This window comes from Myotis brandtii, unplaced genomic scaffold (assembly GCF_000412655.1).
Source record: "Myotis brandtii unplaced genomic scaffold, ASM41265v1 scaffold1697, whole genome shotgun sequence".
Classification (NCBI taxonomy): Eukaryota; Metazoa; Chordata; class Mammalia; order Chiroptera; family Vespertilionidae; genus Myotis; species Myotis brandtii.
Window position 1 is genome coordinate 385,533 of NW_005356244.1, and position 20,444 is coordinate 405,976.

Sequence of the window (20,444 nt, forward strand, 5' to 3'; positions counted from 1 at the left end):
GCGGCGAGGGTGGACGTGAGGCTCCCCCTGCCCCGGAAGTGGCAGCGCGGGGTCACACTGGCGTCTCCCTGGTTAGGCACGTCCCTCACGTAAACCACCACCTCGGACACTGACAGTGATGAGTAAAACGGTCTGACTATGTGTTTAGTGACCGTTTGCCGTGTGGCAGCTCTAAAGGACACTTGTCGTTTTTATTGTCTTTCTCCCTGTAAGTGATGGGGTGAGGCAGGAAGCTTAGAGGGCGATTGAGATGAAGGGACCCAGAATCTTGGGTAATTCCTAACACCCAGCGGTCCCTCGGTGCTTTTCAGAAATGAAAGTTTGATACCATCCTACAGGTTAGGTGTGTGGTATTAAAACTGAGCCTTTACTCATGCCCGGCTCCTAATTTTCCTATTGTGGAATTACGAATTTGCGATAAACTACATAAGGAATGGGACATTTTAACAATATGAGGTGGAATAGGGGTTGCTGAAATATGAACTACTAATCCATCTGTTGCCCTAATGCTATATTGTATAACTATATCTTTTTACTAGGGCTGGGGTTTTCTTTGTCCTTAAGGTTGGTTGGTTTATTTTTGTATAAACACACAAAAACCTGAGTCCTCCAGATTAAAGGAGAGGATTCCAACAGATAGCTATAGAGCGATAGAAACGAATTATTTTATATATATATCTTGTTACCTTGTAAAAATCTAAGGGAATTATTTTGGGTATTCTTTATCTGATTATAAACTAATGCAACCTTGCAGATAGCTCAGGTCTAGATATAAGGTAGACGTCGTGGCAGAGTTATGTCATTTTATAGCTAGAAGGCTCTTAAGAGATCATTTTAGAGGTTAAGTGAGATTAAAATAAAAGGTCACTTATCTATATAATAAAGCCTAAGTGACACTTAACCAGAACAGCCGGTTCCTATGATGCACACTGACCACCAGGGGGCAGACACTCAACACAGGAGCTGCCCCCTGGGTGGTCAGTGGCTCCCACAGGGCAAGCACCGCTCAGCCAGAAGCCAGGCTCACGGCTGGCCAGCAGTTGCCACGGTGGGAGCCTCTCCCCACTCCACAGCAGCAGGCGCAGTGGGCCGGGCTGAGCGTGAGTGGTGTGGCGTCTGGCCCCGATTCGGGCTCTTCTCTGCCGCTTGGCGTACTGCTACATCCCTCAGGGGATGTCCAACTGCTGGTTTAGGCAGTCGGACATCCCCTGAGGGTCCCAGGCTATGAGAGGGATGTCTGATTGCTGGCTTAGGCCTGATCCCTAGGCTGGCAGGTGGACATCCCCCGAGGGGTCCTGGACTGCGAGGGCCCCCACCCCCCGCCCTCCCACACAAATTTTGTGCACTGGGCCTCTAGTCTATTTAATAAATATAGTATTTTAAGAAAAGCCTGAACCCTAGATCTCTTGTTTCCTGTTTCTGACTTTAAATCTGTAAAAAGAAATTTGATATTATATTGTCATTGTCACTTGCAACCTAGTATGCTAAAGCTGATTTTTAGAAACAGGAAGCTGGTGGGGTTTTTTTTTATGTTTTCCAAATGGAAAGTTGTAGTTAGCTTTTATCCAACATCTTCAGTTTCTAAAAATGTGACATCTGGTGCTCAGAAAGCTTACCAAAAAATGTTGGTTCTCTTTGAACATCTCTTCCTGTAATAGGAAGTTAATAAAACTGTGGTGCTTCATTCTACTCCCTTCACAGGAAATTTATATCCCTCCTTTGAAGTAGGTTAATCTCATTTTGAAGAAGATAGTTACGATGTGTTGTACATGTGTAAATTTTATTTGAGAATGCTATTATTTATGGTATATCCATCCAAGAGTAGTGATCTTTCAAACAAACTAGCCAGAAACCGGGTGCTTATCCTTTTTCTATAGAGTACATATGTAAATAATATGACAGATTTCCACACTTTAAAACTATGACTCTTTGAATTAATAAAGTGGTCCTGAAAGTGAAAAGGAATTTATTTTTACATTGTTGTTTGTATTTATGTGTTTACTATGCTATTATTTTTTAAAATAAAACGTTATAATGCAAAACATTTTTTGTAGGATTATGCTAAAGAAAGATATGGAGTATCTTCAATAATACAGTCTCAAGAAAAATCAGGTTAGTAGCTATGTGATAATAAATAAAGCTGTTTTTCTTCTAATTCCAGGGAAACTCTTCATGAAGTTTTAATTAAGGTTGACATAACTTTGAAAAACGTAAATGACAGTAATAACTCAAGCAGATGTTATAATCCTGTATAAACATTTGTCAGTTTGGTTGGGGTTCCTAATCTAGAAAGGGAAGAAAATACATTAAATGAGTATATTTTAAGAGTTAAATTATATTAAAAAGATATTCCTAGGATTAGGTAACATATTTAAGATTTAACTCTGGCCCATGAGATAAAAGAATGTTAATAGTAACTACCTTCATCGTATACAGCCTTTTTGCATGCTTTGTGAAGCTACCTTCTTTACTCTCCCCTTGATTTTATTAGATTTCTTTGAAATTGATTTGTCACATATTAATTGTTTCTCTCAGACCTGTAGGTTTTCTATCTTTAAACATTTGCCTTTTGTTTTTATTTACTTATTTGTGTTTTCAATAGATTATCTTACTTAACAATCATTTTTCTTATGGTAGACACTCCAAAGTCCAAATTATGTCTTTCAGTCTTTGGTACAACTGCAGATCTTTAAGTTCTGGCCTATTGGAAGTACTTCTAACTTACAGACTTGCCTATGAATGTTATGCTTTGGAAATAACATATCTCCGGGTTAATTTTATTGTGATTTTGGATTCAATTTATTGCATGATCATAAAATCACTTTCCTTCCCAACTTTTTTCGAAAAGTGCAAAATAATTGGCTAAAAATATACCATTTCCAAAAGATACAGATGGTGAAGTAAAATAATTGAATATAAAATGGGATAGAAGCAATATAGTTTAGAGATGACATTCCCCTGCCAGAGTAAGCAAGAGGGGTCATTTGAGACTTTGTTTTTAGCTTAATTTATCTTCCTGAACTGGACTTCCTTCAGCTGTAACACAAAGATGCCCAATGGAGTTTCAATCTATTACGTAAGTCCCAATCACCCCTTGCCATAATTACTGTTCCCATTTGGCTGGCAAATCCAGACAACTGTTTTCCACTTATAAGCTCTCCCCACCAAAGGGAAAAAAAAACTATGTATGTTTACAGTAGCATAACAGTAAAATTCTGCCTTTGGTTTTATCTCTGCTAAAATCCTTATACTTTGTTCAGGCAAAGTTTCCTTCCCCATTTGCTTCCATTTCTCCAAATTTCTTCATTCTAATGCCAGTGTCTTAAGAGTGTGGAGGAGGCAATCGTTTTTTAAACTGAAACCCTACTGCCACTAATCAATCATCGGTGCAAGTGTGACATGTGCCTCAAGTATGTGTAGATATGTTAAAGGTTGAGAACCCCTATGCTAATTAGTTGGAATACCACATGAAAGAAGGGCTATTATTCTGTCTTTTTCAAAGTACTATTAAAGTTACCCTAATCATGACATTTATTTATGTCTCCTCAGATTTATGTTATGTTTCATTTGATTTTGAGTTTTTATTGCCTAGTTATTAGTAAGTCATTGGTTTTTTCAATTTTGGTATTTCCAAATCTGTCTTAAATGTTTATGCTATTCTGTCTGTCTTTTCTCTTTCATACTTTGCTTTGCCTAAGTTTACACAGCAGACTTGGGAGTTGGTTTAACTCATAAGGTCTGTTGGCAATGTTTTGTAGAAATTCTCTTGTGATACCCAGTGGCTTAAAAATTCCTCATTCATTGTCTGCTTTTGGCAGTGAGAACCATTGTATTCTCCTGTAATTTTCCTATTTGCTTCAAGAGACAAATTATAAGTATGTTTTGACAAAGTAGGTAGAATAAATATATTTGTATTGGTTTTGTGTTTTGGGGGTGGGTTTGTTTGTTTTGTTTTTCATCCTCACCCGAGGATATTTTTCCATTGATTTTTAGAGAGAGGGAAAGACAGAGAGAAATATCAATATGAGAGAAACACATCGATTGGTTGCCTCCTGCATTAGTTCTGACCGGGGCCGTGGCCGGGGCCAGGGAAGAGCCTGCAACCGGGGTACATGCCCTTAACTGGAATTGAACCTGGGACCCTTTGGTCTACAGGCCAAAGCTCTACCCACTGAGCCAAACCGTCCAGGGCTTTGCTTAGTATTATAACTAGGTTTCACTGCACAAGATACAGTAGGTCCTTGGGTTACCTCGGAGATCCGTTCTACGGCGACAACATAACGCGATTCGCCGTAAGCAGGAACCCACCTACATAAGCACCTACATCACTCACATGGAGCACATACACAGCAGTAATGAAGTGAAACAGTCAAAAACATTTAAAAGAAAGATAACAATTCCTGACCTTTACTTGTGGTAAATAAATAATAAAAAACATAAAGCACATATGTACATACGTCGAAATGACGGAACTTTTCTTTTTTTATAAATACTGTAAATGGGAGATGGTGACGTAACCACGAAATGACGTACATCGAGTCCAACATAACCCGAGGACTGCCTGTAATGACAAACTTTATTAGTTAGGCAACATAACCCTTGAGAAAGATCTTTTACTACTCTTGATGTGATGTGATGTCTGTTATTATGTTTTTAAGTAATACGTTTTAAATTTAATATTCAAATTGTTGCATATTTAAAAAATAAAATGATTTCTGGATCATTATTGCCTCATATCACTATGTTCACGTAATAGTTTTTTTGTTTGGAGGACTCTAGATGGATATATTGGAGGACACAATTGTTGGGCCTCGCAAACAGAATTTATTGGCTTACATAACTGTTCTAGGGCAGTGGTTCTTAACCTTCTGGCCCTTTAAATACAGTTCCTCATGTTGTGACCCCCAACCATAAAATTGTTTTCGTTGCTACTTCATAACTGTAATTTTGCTACTGTTATGAATTGTAATGTAAATACCTGATATGTAGGATAGTCTTAAGCAACCCCTGTGAAAGGGTCATTCGACCGCCAAAGGGGTCTCGACCCACAGGTTGAGAACCTCTGCTCTAGAGAAAAAAGGTGAGATGGCATAAGGCATGATTGCATCTAGAGCAGTGATGGCGAACCTTTTGAGTTCGGCGTGTCAGCATTTTGAAAAACCCTAACTTAACTCTGGTGCCGTGTCACATATAGAATTTTTTGATATTTGCAACCATAGTAAAACAAAGACTTATATTTTTGATATTTATTTTATATATTTAAATGCCGTTTAACAAAGAAAAATCAACCAAAATGAGTTCGCGTGTCACCTCTGACACGCGTGTCATAGGTTCGCCATCACTGATCTAGAGGCTCAATCAGCATCTTTAAGGCTTTCTGTCTGTATTTCTTGGCTCTGCTTCCTTTAGGTTATTTGGCTTTATTCTCTCATCCTACAAACTCAGGTAGTGGGACAGATGATGGCTGCAGCCCTGGGCCTATAGTATCCAGTGGTCTGCAAACTGCGACTCGGCAAAACGCGGCTTGCGAGCCACATGTGGCTCTTTGGCCCATTGAATGTGGCTCTTCCACAAAATACCGGCTCTTCCACAAAATACTGACTTCTGCGCATGGGCCATGAAGTTTCAATCGCACTGTACGTGCGCGCCCACACGTGGTATTTTGTGGAAGAGCTACACTCAAGGGGCCAAAGAGCCGCATGTGGCTCGCAAGCCGCGGTTTGCTGACCACGGGCCTATACCATCCCAGCTCAGCAAGCCCAGGGGAGAGCTTCATTCCCAGTGTCTGTATATTAAGTCCCAGAGAAGGACTTTGATTAGCCCAGTTGGAGCAACATGCCTTTCCCTGGATGAGTCACTGTGTCCTAGGGAATGGGGTACCAATGATATTACTGTAATTAACCAAGTTACTAATTAATTGGAAAGGAGCAAAGGGAAGGCCAGATGATATAGGCATGCCATTTGTACAGCTTTGCCAGAAAGCTGCAGTTTAACATGCTCCAGGTCTGCTCCCCACAGATCCTTGGGGGAAGGGTCTGGACAATAGACGCATGCCTGATAAGGTATGGGTGGTGTGGGAAGGTGCTTGTCTGTCAGTCACACCTGGGAGTAGGTTATTGGCCAGAATAGGCATGGCCACTGCTAGGGTGAGAAATCTGAGATACATAAACTGAACGGAGAGAGTTCTCTCTCGGCTGTCTTGTGCACTGGGCTCCCAGCTCTCTTGTTGCAGGAGACACTCTCCCTTGCACTTGGCCTACATGGCCCACAGTCACGTGGACCCCACACAATGGACCAATGGACTGTAACTAGCCTGATGCTCTGCTGGACTCAGCTCCACCATTGAATAGAGACTGTGGATACTGGCTTTGCTTTTAGCTCTGCTGCATCCCCAGCTGCACATTTCCAGAACTGGTTTAAGGAAAATAGGACTTTTAAACTGAGAGATAAAACGCTATATAGATAAAAATCACTCATTTTCCCGTGAGAGTCTTAAAAAACGTTTTCTCAGAATATTGTAAGAACCCCACTCCCACTAGCAGCGGAGAAATTCCACCTGAGCAATTCTCCAATAACACCACGACTATCCAGGCCTGGCAGAGAAACCTCCCCTTTGGCTAGCTGACTTACGTACTGTGGCAGGCAAGCTAAAATACCATGTCCACTTAGGCAAAGGTGGATGAAGATAGATTGTAGTTGGCCTTACAAATCAATAAAATGTTCAGCACATATGCATTTTGAAATTCTCTTTGACTCCAGTATAGACTGAATTAGGGAATCGGGATTAGCAGAAGGTTATTGCCGTAATTTAGACAAGTACTTTGGGATGGTGGCAGTGAAGATAATAGAATTGGATAGAGTGTTTTTTTAATCCTCACCTGACAATACGAATTTTAGAGAAAGAGGAAGGGAGAGACAGAGAGAAAATGAGTGTGAGTGAAAAACATTAATTGGTTGCCTCTCATACATGCCCTGACTGGGGATCGAACCTGCAACAACCTCTGCAACCTTTTGGTGTATAGGTGACCCTCCAAGCAATTGAGTCTCCTGGTCAGGGCCTCGAGAATTGTATAGGTTTTAGAGATATATTTAGAAAGTGCAATTCACAAATTAAGAAGGCGTCAGAGGTTGAATACTAAAATAATACCGAGTACTTATGCTCGCTGTCAAATCAAAATAATTATGATCTCTTTGTAAATTCTGAATTACTAAATTTGTTTCATTTATTTGCTGCAGATCGAGTTTTGGTTCGGGTTAGCAATTTGACAGTACAAAAAGCTGATGAAGTTGTTTGGGTGCGTGCAAGGGTTCATACAAGCCGAGCTAAAGGTAAGATTGATTTAATGAGTAAAGAAAGGCCTTTTGTTAAGGAATCTAAATTTTTTGTTTTGCGTATATTTCACAGACTAAAGTAAATCTTTAAAAATAAAACAATCACCTCTGTTTTCTTTTTTAAATCACTGTAAAATATTAGTCTGTGTTTAATTAATTTTAGATTATTATAAGATCGCCTTAAATATAAGTTGACCTTAAAAACTCAGATGAAACCTAATAAGGTATTGATTTAACATTTCTCATAAGTTTAATTTTTTGAAGTGAAGAGTGTTTTTGAGAAGCTTTTCATTTGTTAATATTCTTATATCTGTGATATTTAGGTAGGGAGAGAGGTAGAAGAGATAAAAGGCTAAGACTGGGTTACCCGATACAGTAGCCACTGACTACATGTAGTTATTAAAATCCAGTAGATCAGTCACTACATGTATTTTGAGTGCTTAACTGCCACAATGGCTAGTGGCTCCTATATTGCACAGACAGTACAAATACAGAATATTTTTTCTCATTGTAGAAAGTTCCATTGAATTAGCATTAACAACAGAAAAGAAGGATAAGCATAGTTTAGACAAACCTTAGTTCCTTATGGAAAATTGTCCTAACCTAAAGTGTTCAAATTTATCTAAAAATATTAATGACATTAGTTTATAACTTTTTCACACACTTTTTCACATTTGATCATCCCTACAAATTTGTGATGTAGGCAGAACAGGCATTGCTATTGCCCTTTATAAATGAGGAGACTAAAACTACTTGCCCAAGTTCTCATAGTAATTGGTGGAATACAAACAAAATCTAGAAGCTTTCTAAAATACCTTCTGTCTCTCTAAGTTAGTTCATTGCTTCTATAGCATTTAATACATTCTGTAATATAGCATTTTTTACATTGTGTTTTAAAATACTTATTATAGAATTAATATGGGCTCATTTTTTAAAAATATATATTTTATTGATTTTTTACAGAGAGGAAGGGAGAAAGAGAGAGATAGAGAGGTAGAAACATCGATGAGAGAGAAACATCGATTCAGCTGCCTCCTGCACACTCCCCACTGGGGATGTGCCCGCAACCAAGGCACATGCCCCTGACGGGAATCGAACCCGGGACCCTTCAGTCCGCAGGCCGACGCTCTATCCACTGAGCCAAATCGGTCAGGGCTGGGCTCATTTTTAAAATCCCAACATTTTATACATATGTCTCATGCTCTCAGGTCACTACTTTAAGAGTTTGTCTATTCTTCCAGTATTCTTTTCCCAAGTAGATGAATGCTAGTAGACTTTGAGAAGAATAGTGCTGGAATATTAACTTTTTAAAAATGTTGATTTGCCTTCCTGAAAGGTTGGGCCATTTATTCTATCAATAGATATATCACATTGTATTGTAATCCCTGATTTACTTGTCTTTCTCCCACTAGTGTGGGATCTTTGTTCTGTCCAAAATATACACTTTGTTTCCTGAACATGGTTATTTAACAAATTAAAAGATAGAATACATGCTACACGTAAGGCTGAACCAAGCATACTTCTCTTCACATCTATCCCCAAAATGGAACAATTTGAGTATCAGTAAGGATAATTGCAGTGAATTGAAACATATCAGATATGTTTAAATCTGTAAATACATATTAATGCTAAGACAAACAGAAAACCTAGTTGGTCACCAATGCAAACAGTTCATTATTTTGAAACAGTATCATTTCTGTATGAGTTGTATATCACTGGCTAACCAAATGGTAGATGTAGAGAAGTGTCTTTTTATTTTTTAAGGAATTATCTCTTTAGAGAGGTATTCCAACTAATAAAATGAAAAAGAACATATTAAACCATCACCATTTTGTTCCTTATAAATTACCTAGGTACATTGATGGTCAGTGATTGCTAATAACAGAATAGAAAGATAACCAGAAATATTTTACATCTATTTATGAAAGAACACAATACCATTCAATGAAATACTATTGCCTAAAAAATTGTTCCTGAATCTCATTAAGCCTTTAGATTAACTACCAACTTACAGGAAAAACATAGGACAAGGAAACACATATTAAGTGACAATGGTTATGAGCAAAAACAACCTTGTCTCTTCTACTAGTATAAATAAATAGAAAAGGGAGGAGGAGGCTATGAGTTTAAACAGACTTATGATATCTCTGAACTAATTACTTGTTTGTATCCTGATTTAAATATACAATAAAAAGATACTTGAGATTCTTGGAAATTTGAACATTGACTGGATATTTGATGTTAAATATTTGTTCATTTTTTAGTTGAGATAATAGTACTATGGTAACATTATTTTTAAAGGGTTTTATCTCTTAGGGGTTCGTACTTAATTATATATAGACTAGAGGCCTGGTGCACGAATTCATGCATGGATGGGGTCCCTCAGCCAGGCTGGCCATCAGGCCTATCGGGCCAGCCGGTGGGGGGGAGGGGCTTCAGGCGGTTGGCTGGCTAGGGGGAGGGGCTGCGGGAGGTGGGTTGGCCACAGGAGGTTGGCTGTGGGAACGCACTGACCACCAGGGGGCAGCTCCTTTGTTATCATTTGCCCCCCGGTGGTCAGTGCGCATTATAGCAACCAGTCGTTCGGTTGTTCGGTCACTTAGGCTTTTATATATGTAGATGAAATACCATGGCTGGGGTTTGCTTCAAAATAGTACAGGCAGCCCTGGCCCGTTTTGCTCAGTGGATAGAGCGTCAGCCTGCAGACTGAAGGGTCCCAGGTTTGATTCCGGTCAAGGGCACATACCCAGGTTATGGGCTCAATCTCCAGTAGGGGGCGTGCAGGAGGCAGCTGATCAATGAGTCTCATCATTGATGTTTCTATCTCTCCCTCTCCCTTCCTCTCTGAAATCAATAAAAATATATTTTTTTTAAAAAATGGTACAGGCATTGAGGGATAAGTGGATTGGGTTAAAGCTGAGACAAGAATGGCCAAGAGGATTATAGGTAGACATTGGTATCATTTACAAATAATGCCCTTTTCTTTCAAATGTTTATTTCATTTCATGTTGTTTCTCTTTACAATAATTAGATTCTTTCTAGTCCTGTAGGGATTTCCACAATTAAGGATTTTTTATACAGCAGAGATTGAAACTCCTGATGAGTTATTTCATGGCTGTAGGTGTTCTGCATAAAATGTCATTAGAAAGCAATACCAGATTTTAGAAAGTATTAAAAGAAGTTTTCTTCTAGTCCAGTTTTCTGTTGTCAGAAATAGATGTTAAATTTTACAAGACCTTTTTCCAGCATTTTTTTCCCTCAAAATAAAATTGGTTGAGTGTATTTATGTAGAGGTTCATTATACTATTCTCTCTGCTTTTGTGTTGGTTTGAAATTTTCTAGATAATAAAAAATTAAAAATACAGTTGGTCCTCATTGATCATAGATTGTGTATTTACAAATTCACCTAGTTGCTAAAATGTATGTGTAACCCCAAAATCAGTATGTGCGGCATTTTCACTCTCATTCACAGACATGCTGACATGCATGTGTGCAGTGGCAAAACATTTGAGTTGTCCAGTGCATCCTAGTACATTCCCAGCCGAGGTCAAACACAATGAAGCTCTGCCTTCTTGAATCAGCTCTCATAAACAGGTGTCCTTTTCACAATCTGTTTCATGCCACATTCTTCAGTTCTGTGCTTTTTGTTGGTGATTTGGCTATTTAATATGGCCCCCAAGTATAGTACTGCTGAAGTGTTTTCTAGTGTTCCTAAGTGCAAGGAGGTTGTAAGATGCCTTACAGAGAAAATAGGTGTTAGACAAGCTTCATGTGAGCATGAGATACAGTGCTGTTGGCTATGAGTTCATGTTAATGAATCAATTCTATATATATTAAATAAGATCCATTTAAACAGAAACACACAAAACAAGGTCATGTATTGATGGACTGATGAAAATATTGTGATCAGAGGCTCACGGGAACCTAACCCTGTATTTCCCCTAGGAGCAATAGTTCAATATCTGCTAATTCATTGTTCCTGGAGACTTTATGGAATATAACTATCACAAATAACAAGAATCAATTATATATTATTGTAATGATTTATAATAATGGGTTTCTTAATGTTGAACAATTTGTAGATACATGAAATAAACTGAATTTGGCAAAGGTGTGAGTGGTATTTTAGTATAGTACTAGATTAAGTTTCAGGTATATTTTTGAAATTTTTCTTTAATCTGATCTTAATAACTTCTAATTGGAAACTCTTATTTTTTAAAAAAAATATATTTTATTGATTTTTTTACAGAGAGGAAGGTAGAGAGATAGAGAGTTAGAAACATCGATGAGAGAGAAACATCGATCAGCTGCCTCCTGCACATCTCCCACTGGGGATGTGCCCACAACCAAGGTACATGCCCTTGACCGGAATCGAACCTGGGACCCTTGAGTCCGCAGGCCGACGCTCTATCCACTGAGCCAAACCGGTCTCGGCAAAATCTTTTTTTTTTTTTTTAAGGTTATTTATGTGTGTGTGTTTAAGTAAGTTACCCAAATAACATTTTCACATGAATTTTTCAAAGAATACAAAAATGATATTCACTTTTTTCTTTTTTACTGTCTATCCTCTGCTTCAACATTTTTCTATTTATTCTTAATAATTTGTTCAGCATCTTTTCAAAAATCTTACTTTTTAATGTATGTATATGCATGCACACAAACACAGATACATACAGTTTTTTGTTTTGTGTGTGAGTTTTAATTTGTCTTATTTTATGTAAATGACAACATATTTTACGTGTTATTCTGCAACTTGTAAAATTTTCAATGAACATGTTTCTTGGAGATTTTTTCCATGGTACTAGTTATAGATCTACATAAGGCAGTATTTCTCCAAGATAGGTATCTAGAAGTGAGATTGCTGGATTGAAGGGTATGCATATACATACTTAACCCTTTGCGGTCCAATTTTATTTTTGGAATTCAAACAGTCTGGTCCAAATTAATTGACGGGATTGAAGGTTGAACCGGTTTGCGGTGTCGACCTCAGCCTCGACGTTGGACCTGCTCCTAGCACCTGGTCTGTTGAGTCAGCCTCGACGTTGGACCTGCTACTAGCACCTGGTCTGTCGAGTCAGCCTCGACGTTGGGCCAAAAAGGGTTAATATTTCTAATACCAAAAGAACCTTTCAATAACATTATATGTATTTATCCCACAAGTATGTGACTTTCTCCACATCTTGCTAATAGTGATTGTCAGTGTTTCTGCCAAAATAGATTATCTAAAAATAAATAAAATATTATGCTTTCAATTTGCTGCTTTTCCTTTCTTCCCATGTCTTACATTGGGAAAATGTCAATAAATAATGACTTACTTAGAATAATTCATGTGCTTTAACTCCAAAAGTAGTAACACATTAAAAGTGGACTTAGAAAAACAAACCATGCTAGCAATTTCAAGTAGAGAAAAGCTGTGAAAAACCATAAATAAGGAAATGGAAGTGTCAAAATCATAGTGTCAAAAGTATGACGATATAGGATCCTGTTAAGCAAACAAAAAAATCTAGTCTGTTTACATAATATCTGTATATTTTGCTTTAAAGGACAGTGTTTAAGATCAGATTTCTTATACTAAGTTTATACATTCCTAAAATCAAGTGTTTTATATATGACTGTAACTCTTAATGATACCTTTAAAATTTGTTTCTTTCCGTTGTGAAAGCTTATGAGCTTAAGTCTGCATATCAGAAGAGTAATTGAAATATCAGTGGGTCCTTTCAAATTGTATATACACTAGATGGAAGTCATTGGCAGTAAATAATTCTCTTTCAGTACTCTTTTTTCTAAAAACTTACTTTACTTCCAAAATAGCTGATTACTTTTGTTAAACAGATAATTTAGGATTTTTAATACCAAAGGTCAGATCAACATCCATGTGAGAATATTTTAGAGAAAATAACAAATGGAAAGTATTTAAAATAGTAAGGTCTTTGCTATTTAACTTCCTAACTGATTAACATAAATGATGAAGGAAAAGGTTAATGTTGGGAATCAGGAAGTTAAGGTACATTATCTAAATAATGAATACAGGAGCTTGACAAGCTGAAAGACAGTAGGAAGAGATCAAGACATAAGATTGCCTCACATCTTTAATAAGCTAGTTCTTCCACAAAGGCCTCTTCATTAGGAGCCATCACCATAATGGAGATGAGAATAAACCTTTTTGTTCTGACCACCTACCATGTTGGATCTTTAGCTCAGAAATAAAGATTGTACTCCTGGTGTGTAAAAGAAGGTTTCCAACTGTACATTTCTCTAAAACAGTACTCCTGTGAAAATTTAAGAAATAAAGTGCTGCTTCTAAAACCTTAAGAATCAAAGTTCAACACAATTTTTTTTAAATATATATTTTATTGATTTTTTACAGAGAGGAAGAGAGAGGGATAGAGAGTCAGAAACATCGATGAGAGAGAAACATCGATCAGCTGCCTCCTGCATGCCCCCCACTGGGGATGTGCCCACAACCAAGGTACATGCCCTTGACCAGAATCGAACCTGGGACCCTTCAGTCCTCAGGCCGATGCTCTATCCACTGAGCCAAACCAGTTAGGGCTCAACACAATTTTTTGCTATTAATCCTCACCCAAGGATATTTTTTTCATCGATTTTTTTTTTTTTAGAGAGGAAGGGAGGGGGGAAGGAGAGAGAGAGAGAGAGAGAGAGAGAGAGAGAGAGAGAGGTGTCAGAAGGAGGGGGGAGGGGAGGGGAGGAGGGGAGGGACACGCCCTTGACAGGGAATGGAACCCAAGACCCTTCCATGCGTGGGCCAGCGCTCTAACCACTCCAGCCAGGGCTCAACATGACTTTTAATTGTTAATTTAAATTATCTAAAAATAGTGATTTTATTCAGCTGTATTGAACATTGACTCTATATCTTTCTATAAACTGTCTCCTGGTTGGAAAATTTTAAAAAGAAAAATAAGTAATATTTAGCAATTGATTTATCTGTCCTGCAAAGTTTCTATACTAATTTAAATACAGTAAGGACTTTTTGCTAAACTGAGAAATTACGTACTTCTTGGAATAAAAAATAAATTAAAATTTCAATAGTGCCGAAAGATATAAAATGAAAAAAGTCTCACAGTTCTAGCATCTCCATTCCATCACAATCTCTTCCCCCTAAAATAACCACTGTTGTTTCTTGTGAACCCTTCCAGGGAGAAAAAATGCATGTACAAGCATGGGTATAGCCTTTGTTTTTTTAAATTTCCATAAAAAGGGTTGTACACATGGTGCTCCTTGTTATCACTAACCAGTGTCTATAAAAATAGTAGCTGCCCAGCTGGTGTTGCTCAGTGGCTGAGCATCGATCTATCAACCAGGAGGTCAGGGTTCGATTCCCTGTCAGGGCACATGCCCAGGTTTCTGACTGGATCCCTGGTAGGGGGTGTGCAGGAGGCATCCAGTCAGTGATTCTCTCTCATCATTGATGTTTCTCTCTCTCTCCCTCGCTGAAATCAGTAAAAATATTTGTTTGTTTTTAAATAGTAGCTTGCAAAACATTGAACTAAACAGATCATGCAGTACATTGTATTACCAGCCAAAGCCAAAGAAAGAAAATTGTGTTTACTAACACCTGGCAAGAACTTGGTCTCAAAAGTACCTGATACAGGTAGTCTGAGCAGACAGTTCTATTTACCAGGCACCAGAACTGATTTTTTATTTGTTTGAATCTTTTAGGAAATTTTTTGAATGGACCATCAAGATTCTAGTATTGAAAGTGCTTTGAACACAGACGCTTTGGGGATCATAGCATTAGAGCCACATGGAAATCTGTTCCACTAGTAAAGACTATATAAATATGAACTTTGGTTCCTTTATATAAATAACACCGTTATGAGAGGTTTTTCATACTTAATTTCCTTAATAAACAAGAGTCTGCTCTGCTTGTTCATTTATTGTGTTTTTAGATTCCACATATAAGTAAAATCATGGCATTTGTCTTTGTCTGACATTTCAGTCAGCACAATACCCTCTAGGTCCATCCATGTTGTTGCAGATGGCAAGATTTCATTCTTCTTTATGGCTGGTATATATGTAGCACTTCTTTATCACTCATGCATTGATAGACACCTGGGTTGCTTCCATATCTTAGCTATTGTAAATAATGCTGCAATAAGCATAGGGATGTACTAGTATGTGTCTTTTCGATTTAGTGGAATGGCTGGGTCCTTCTTTCTCTCTTGTTATATAGCTTTTGTTTTAAAGTCTATTTTGTCTGGTATAGGTATTGCTACCCCAGCTTTTGTTTGTTTGCATTTTCATGAAATACCTTTTTTCATCCCTTTATTTTCAGTCTGTGTGTGTATCTTTCAATATGAAGTGAGTCACTTGTAGGCAGCATATGTAAACCTTACCTTCTATACCTACCTCTTTCATTGTGTCATTGTCTTTAAAAAGTTTTTTTTTTCTGATTAGAAGAGTAGTATATGCTTATTGTAGAAAGTTCAGAAAATACAGAGAAATATGAAGAACATAATAATTCCCTGAAATTTCACCACCCATTAGTAGCCACATTTTGGTGTGTTTGTCCCCTATACAATCTATGTTAATAACTTTTTTCTTTTGTTTTTTTTAACACCATTCATCTCCCCTATACCCTCTTCTACCTCCACCCACCCCCTCATTCCCACATTCACCACAATGTTACCCAGGCCCATGAGTTCTTTCTCTCCCCCCCCCCCCCTTCATTAAATTCCACATGTGAGTGAAATCATATGGTACTTGTCTTTCTCTGGCGTATTTCACTTAGCATAATGTTCTCTAGGTCCATCCATGCTGTCGCAAAGGGTAAATTTTTCTTTTTTAGGCCCAATAGTCCATTATGTAAAGGTACTATAGCTGTTTTATCCGCTCATCAATTGATGGACACTTGAGCTGCTTCTAAATTTTGGCTATTGTAAATACAGTTGCAATGAACATAGGAGTACATATTTTTCAAATTAGTGTTTCAGGTTTCTCTAGATAAATTCCCAGAAGTGGAATTTCTGGGTCATAAGGTAGTTCCATTTTTCATTTTTTGAGGTAACTCCTTACTGCTTTCCACAGTGGTTGCACCAATCTGCATTCCCACCAACAGTACACAAGGGTTCCCTTTTCTCCACACCCTCAACAACACTTGTTTGTTTATTGATGATAGCCATTCTGACGGGTGTGAGGTGATATCTCATTGTGGTTCTAGTGTGCATTTTTCTGATGATTAATGACTCTGAGCATCTTTTCATATATCTATACTTTTTACACAAAATCGAGATTATATATGGTTTTATTATATTTTCACACAATGAGTATCTAACAAATGACTTATTTTATATTCCAAACACCTGACATACTTTTTGCACATAGTAATCCAGCTGTGAAATAGGAATGATAATCCTCAAATAAATAACCAATGGTAGTGCTGCTATTAATAATAGTAAACATTAATATTTATAGTTCATATTAATTAATATTTATATTCATATTTAATATTAATTGAATGTCACAACTCTAAATATATTACTTATATAATTTTCAATATTATTTAAGAAACATCAAGAAACTCCATGAGTTATATCTATTGTGTTTTTTTCCCCTTTTGCAGATGAAAAACTGAGGCATAAAGTGATTTAATAATTTTCTCAACAGGCTCCACCCTTGCCAGTGGTTAGAGCACTGGCAACAAAGGGTCACAGGTTCGATTCCCAATCAAGGACACATACCTGAGTTGTAGGTTCTATCCTGGCCTGGTCAGGTGTGTGCAAGAGTCAACCAATCAAAGAATAATAATTTTTCCACAGGCTCCTTCATAAGTGGTGGGCTGAATGTGATCCTGGGTCTTTTGATTTCAGAGCTTTTACTTTTTACCAAACCTTTATACTAAATGTTACCCCTTAGTGCTGACCCAGAGACATTTTCCTGTGCTCACTGTTTATATGCTCTATAGAGCTCTCCATTTTCTCTCAAGGTCTTTTGTGTGGCATTAGAGTTCATTGTATGACGGCTTTGTAGTGCAGCTAAGTCTGTGCTGCCTGTCTGTCCTGTTAGAGAAGCTAAAATACTTACTAAATCATGTTGTCTTCCAATTCATGCTAACACTTTGTTCTAAGTGGCCTAATATCTGGCTATAGTTTCAGTAGTTCCTGGGATAATGTCATTTTGATCCACCTGCAGATTTCTTTCTAACTTCATCAATCTTTATCTATTCAGTGTCTTAAAATCCCCTGAATTTATTATACATGGAACTTTCTTAAAAACTGTACTTTATGACTGGATCATATTCCAAAGGAAAGAGAAAATGAGTGTCTATTTAGTGGTAAAACTACCATATATGACTCGGAAGTCCATAGATTATGTTTGTGTTGGCACTTTGCTTGCAATCTATCTTCCTTTTATAAATTCATGATTACTGTCTGATTTTCTTTTCAAAATAGTCTATGTTGAAAGTAATAACTATAAGTCCACTTGCATTTTTGCTTTTTTTTTTCAAGGCTAGTTCTCAGTATAAAGGATAATTCTCAGTTTAAAAATCAAATCATCTTTTGCAGTTTTATAAGACAAGCTGATGAGAAAAGTGGTCTTAAAAAGATTTACCTGGTATTATGAAGAAATAGTTCCCCAAAACTTGACAGAGACTTAAAAAGAATCTGCTTTGGAGGAAAAGGATGTCACAAGGATATATAGTTACTAGAATCTGTTATGAATAGTTGTTTTCAAAAGATTAAGAATAAGGAATGATGGTTCTTTAATGAAAGGAGGGGGAAATCAAGAGGCCTAGAATATATAAAAATAAAACTGGCTATAGGGCATAAAGAGAATGATCTTTCATAGACAAAGTAACTTACTTGGAGTAAAAGAAAAATTGAGAACTATTACAAAGGATGAAAGATTGGGAAGATGATAAAGGAAATAGACCATGAAAGAAACTAGCCCAGTGATGGTGAACCTATGACACGCCTGTCAGAGGTGACACGCGAACTCATTTTTTTGGTTGATTTTTCTTTGTTAAATGGCATTTAAATATGTAAAATAAATGTAAAAATATGTCTTGCTTTTACTATGGTTGCAAATATCAAAAAATTTCTATATGTGACACGGCACCAGAGTTAAGTTAGGGTTTTTCAAAATGCTGACACGCCGAGCTCAAAAGGTTCGCCATCACTGAACTAGCCTGTCATTCTAAATGCTCTTTAAATGAACTCTGGTAGAAAGTAAAATGGACCACCCCTATAAAATGCTTGTGTTCTTGTTACTAAGTTCTTTATTAGTACTTCTGTGCTTGCATCATTGAAGCTCCCATGGTGGTTTGCTGGGGGCCAGCCCTAGCGGTCCAGGGGTTCCCAAAGGTGTGGACGGAGTCAGCAAAGAATGTTTTACACGGAGACAGCGTTCAGAACTCTCTTTAGTCTCCGTGGATCTTCCTGTGCCTGGCTGAGGCCACAGAGAAAGATGCCAAGGCAAGCTGAGCCTTTATTTTATAGTGAGAGGTAAACAAGGTAGTGGTTTCCATAGTTACACAGTTCTTGTGAGTTTCACTTGTTTTGGCCACTTCCTGCACTTCCCTTAGCCCATTAGCTTCCCAGATAAGATCTAGAGAGCCTCATAAGGTCAAGCCTAATTATGCTAAGAGGACTGTGCCCTCTAAGCTGGGAATTGTTTGTGACTTTAACAACAGGTCAGTCCAAGGCTTAACCCTATATCAGCTCCCCACATCTCACCCTTCTTTTATTTTTTAAGCTACTATAATGAGAGTTTTTAAGCTACCATAATGACAGTAAAACTTAAGCATCAAACTTAAGCATCAAGAACAAGACTCTGGCTATTAAAACAATAACAAAACAATGCCAATGCAAAACCCAAAACATTTTAAAACTTAAACATAACATTTTTAAAACTAGTAAGAATAATAAAACAGTGGCAATGCAAAAACAGCAATAAGTGAGAAATCAAAACCACAGTAACATTTTTCTACCAAATGAAAGTTTCTTTTGCCGATTTACTCAGAGTCCTCCGACTTGGCTGAGAGAGTAGCTTCCACTTCTTGCTTTTCTACCATCTGCTGGGCCTCAGTTGTTAACTTCTTCAGCTGACCCCAAGTCGGTGGTTTGGTTGTCCTTGTTGATCTGGCTAGCGGGCGTCGTCGCTGGCGACGGGCTCCCCGAAGTGTCAGCGCGTTGTACGGGGGATTAAAGGGTCCATCAGGGCCGCGTTTGATGGTGGTGTCGGTTTCCTGGCAGGAGTCAGCTGTGCCCTCTGGGTCAGCTGATATGGATGATACTGGGGAGGAGGAGGAGGAGGCGGAGATGGAGGGTAGTAGAGAAAAAGAAGAAAAAGCAAAAGAACTACAAGTTATGGAAGTGTTTAGAAAAAAGAGGAAGAAGACAGGGAAGAAGGCAGCATCCTCACACAGCCCTTTCCTTCAGCTGCCCCTTTCCCTGTGGTCCAAGGTAGAAATGGGAAACAAGTCCTGTTGCAGTGAGAGGGCAGCTGCTGTCAGCCAGTCTCTGTCTTTACCTGGGTCCCGATCTGAGCTGGGCCAAGTCTCTTTCTGTTATCTGGGTCCCGATCTGAGCTGGGCATGGGAAGCAAGAAGCAGCCATGGGGGCAGGAGATCTCCCTCAGAAGGGGCGAGTGTGCAGGCCCCTGCATAATTGGGGGGGGGGTTGAGGATCTGTGCCCCACCTCTGTTGACCCCCAAGTTCTCTCCTGCTGACCCCTCTACGACTGTGCCTGTCTTAGGTTGTTCCTCCCTGAGGAATCTTACCCGTCTCTGGCTAACCAGCCATCCTCCGGGGCCAAGCAGAGTGGTGTGAGGTTCAGTTCTGTCTCCTTGGTAGCCTATGTCCCTGTGGCCTCCATGCCCAGCACCTGCCTTGGGTTCCCCTCGCCTGCTGGCGGGGCCCCGGCTCTGGTCACATATCTTGGGGAACCAGGTTTCTTCTCCAGGGAGGGCCCAGCTCACACCATTGGGCGAGAGACAGATCCATGGTACCAGCCACCATGACCTCAGTAAGAACAGAGAACTCAGGCAACAGCTGTGGGCCCGGGACAGGGCTCTCTCAGCCCAGGATGTCGGGCTCTTGGTACAAGACAACTCCACGTATGGGGCATATACCAGACACCCCCTAGTCATG

General features: G+C 38.5%; 1 protein-coding gene across 2 annotated transcripts in view; it reads left to right on the plus strand.

The window, feature by feature from the left end:
- Positions 1-20,444, plus strand: part of DARS (aspartyl-tRNA synthetase) — a 69,140-nt gene that overhangs the window by 508 nt on the left and 48,188 nt on the right. Inside the window, exons 2-3 of one of the 2 annotated variants that reach the window (XM_005862861.2) lie at positions 2,055-2,112; positions 7,237-7,329. In XM_005862861.2, the coding sequence (XP_005862923.1) occupies positions 2,055-2,112; positions 7,237-7,329 (151 nt within the window). Of the gene's footprint in view, positions 1-2,054; positions 2,113-5,044; positions 5,081-7,236; positions 7,330-20,444 lie in introns of those variants that run through there. The other variant, XM_014536922.1, reaches the window with a different exon arrangement.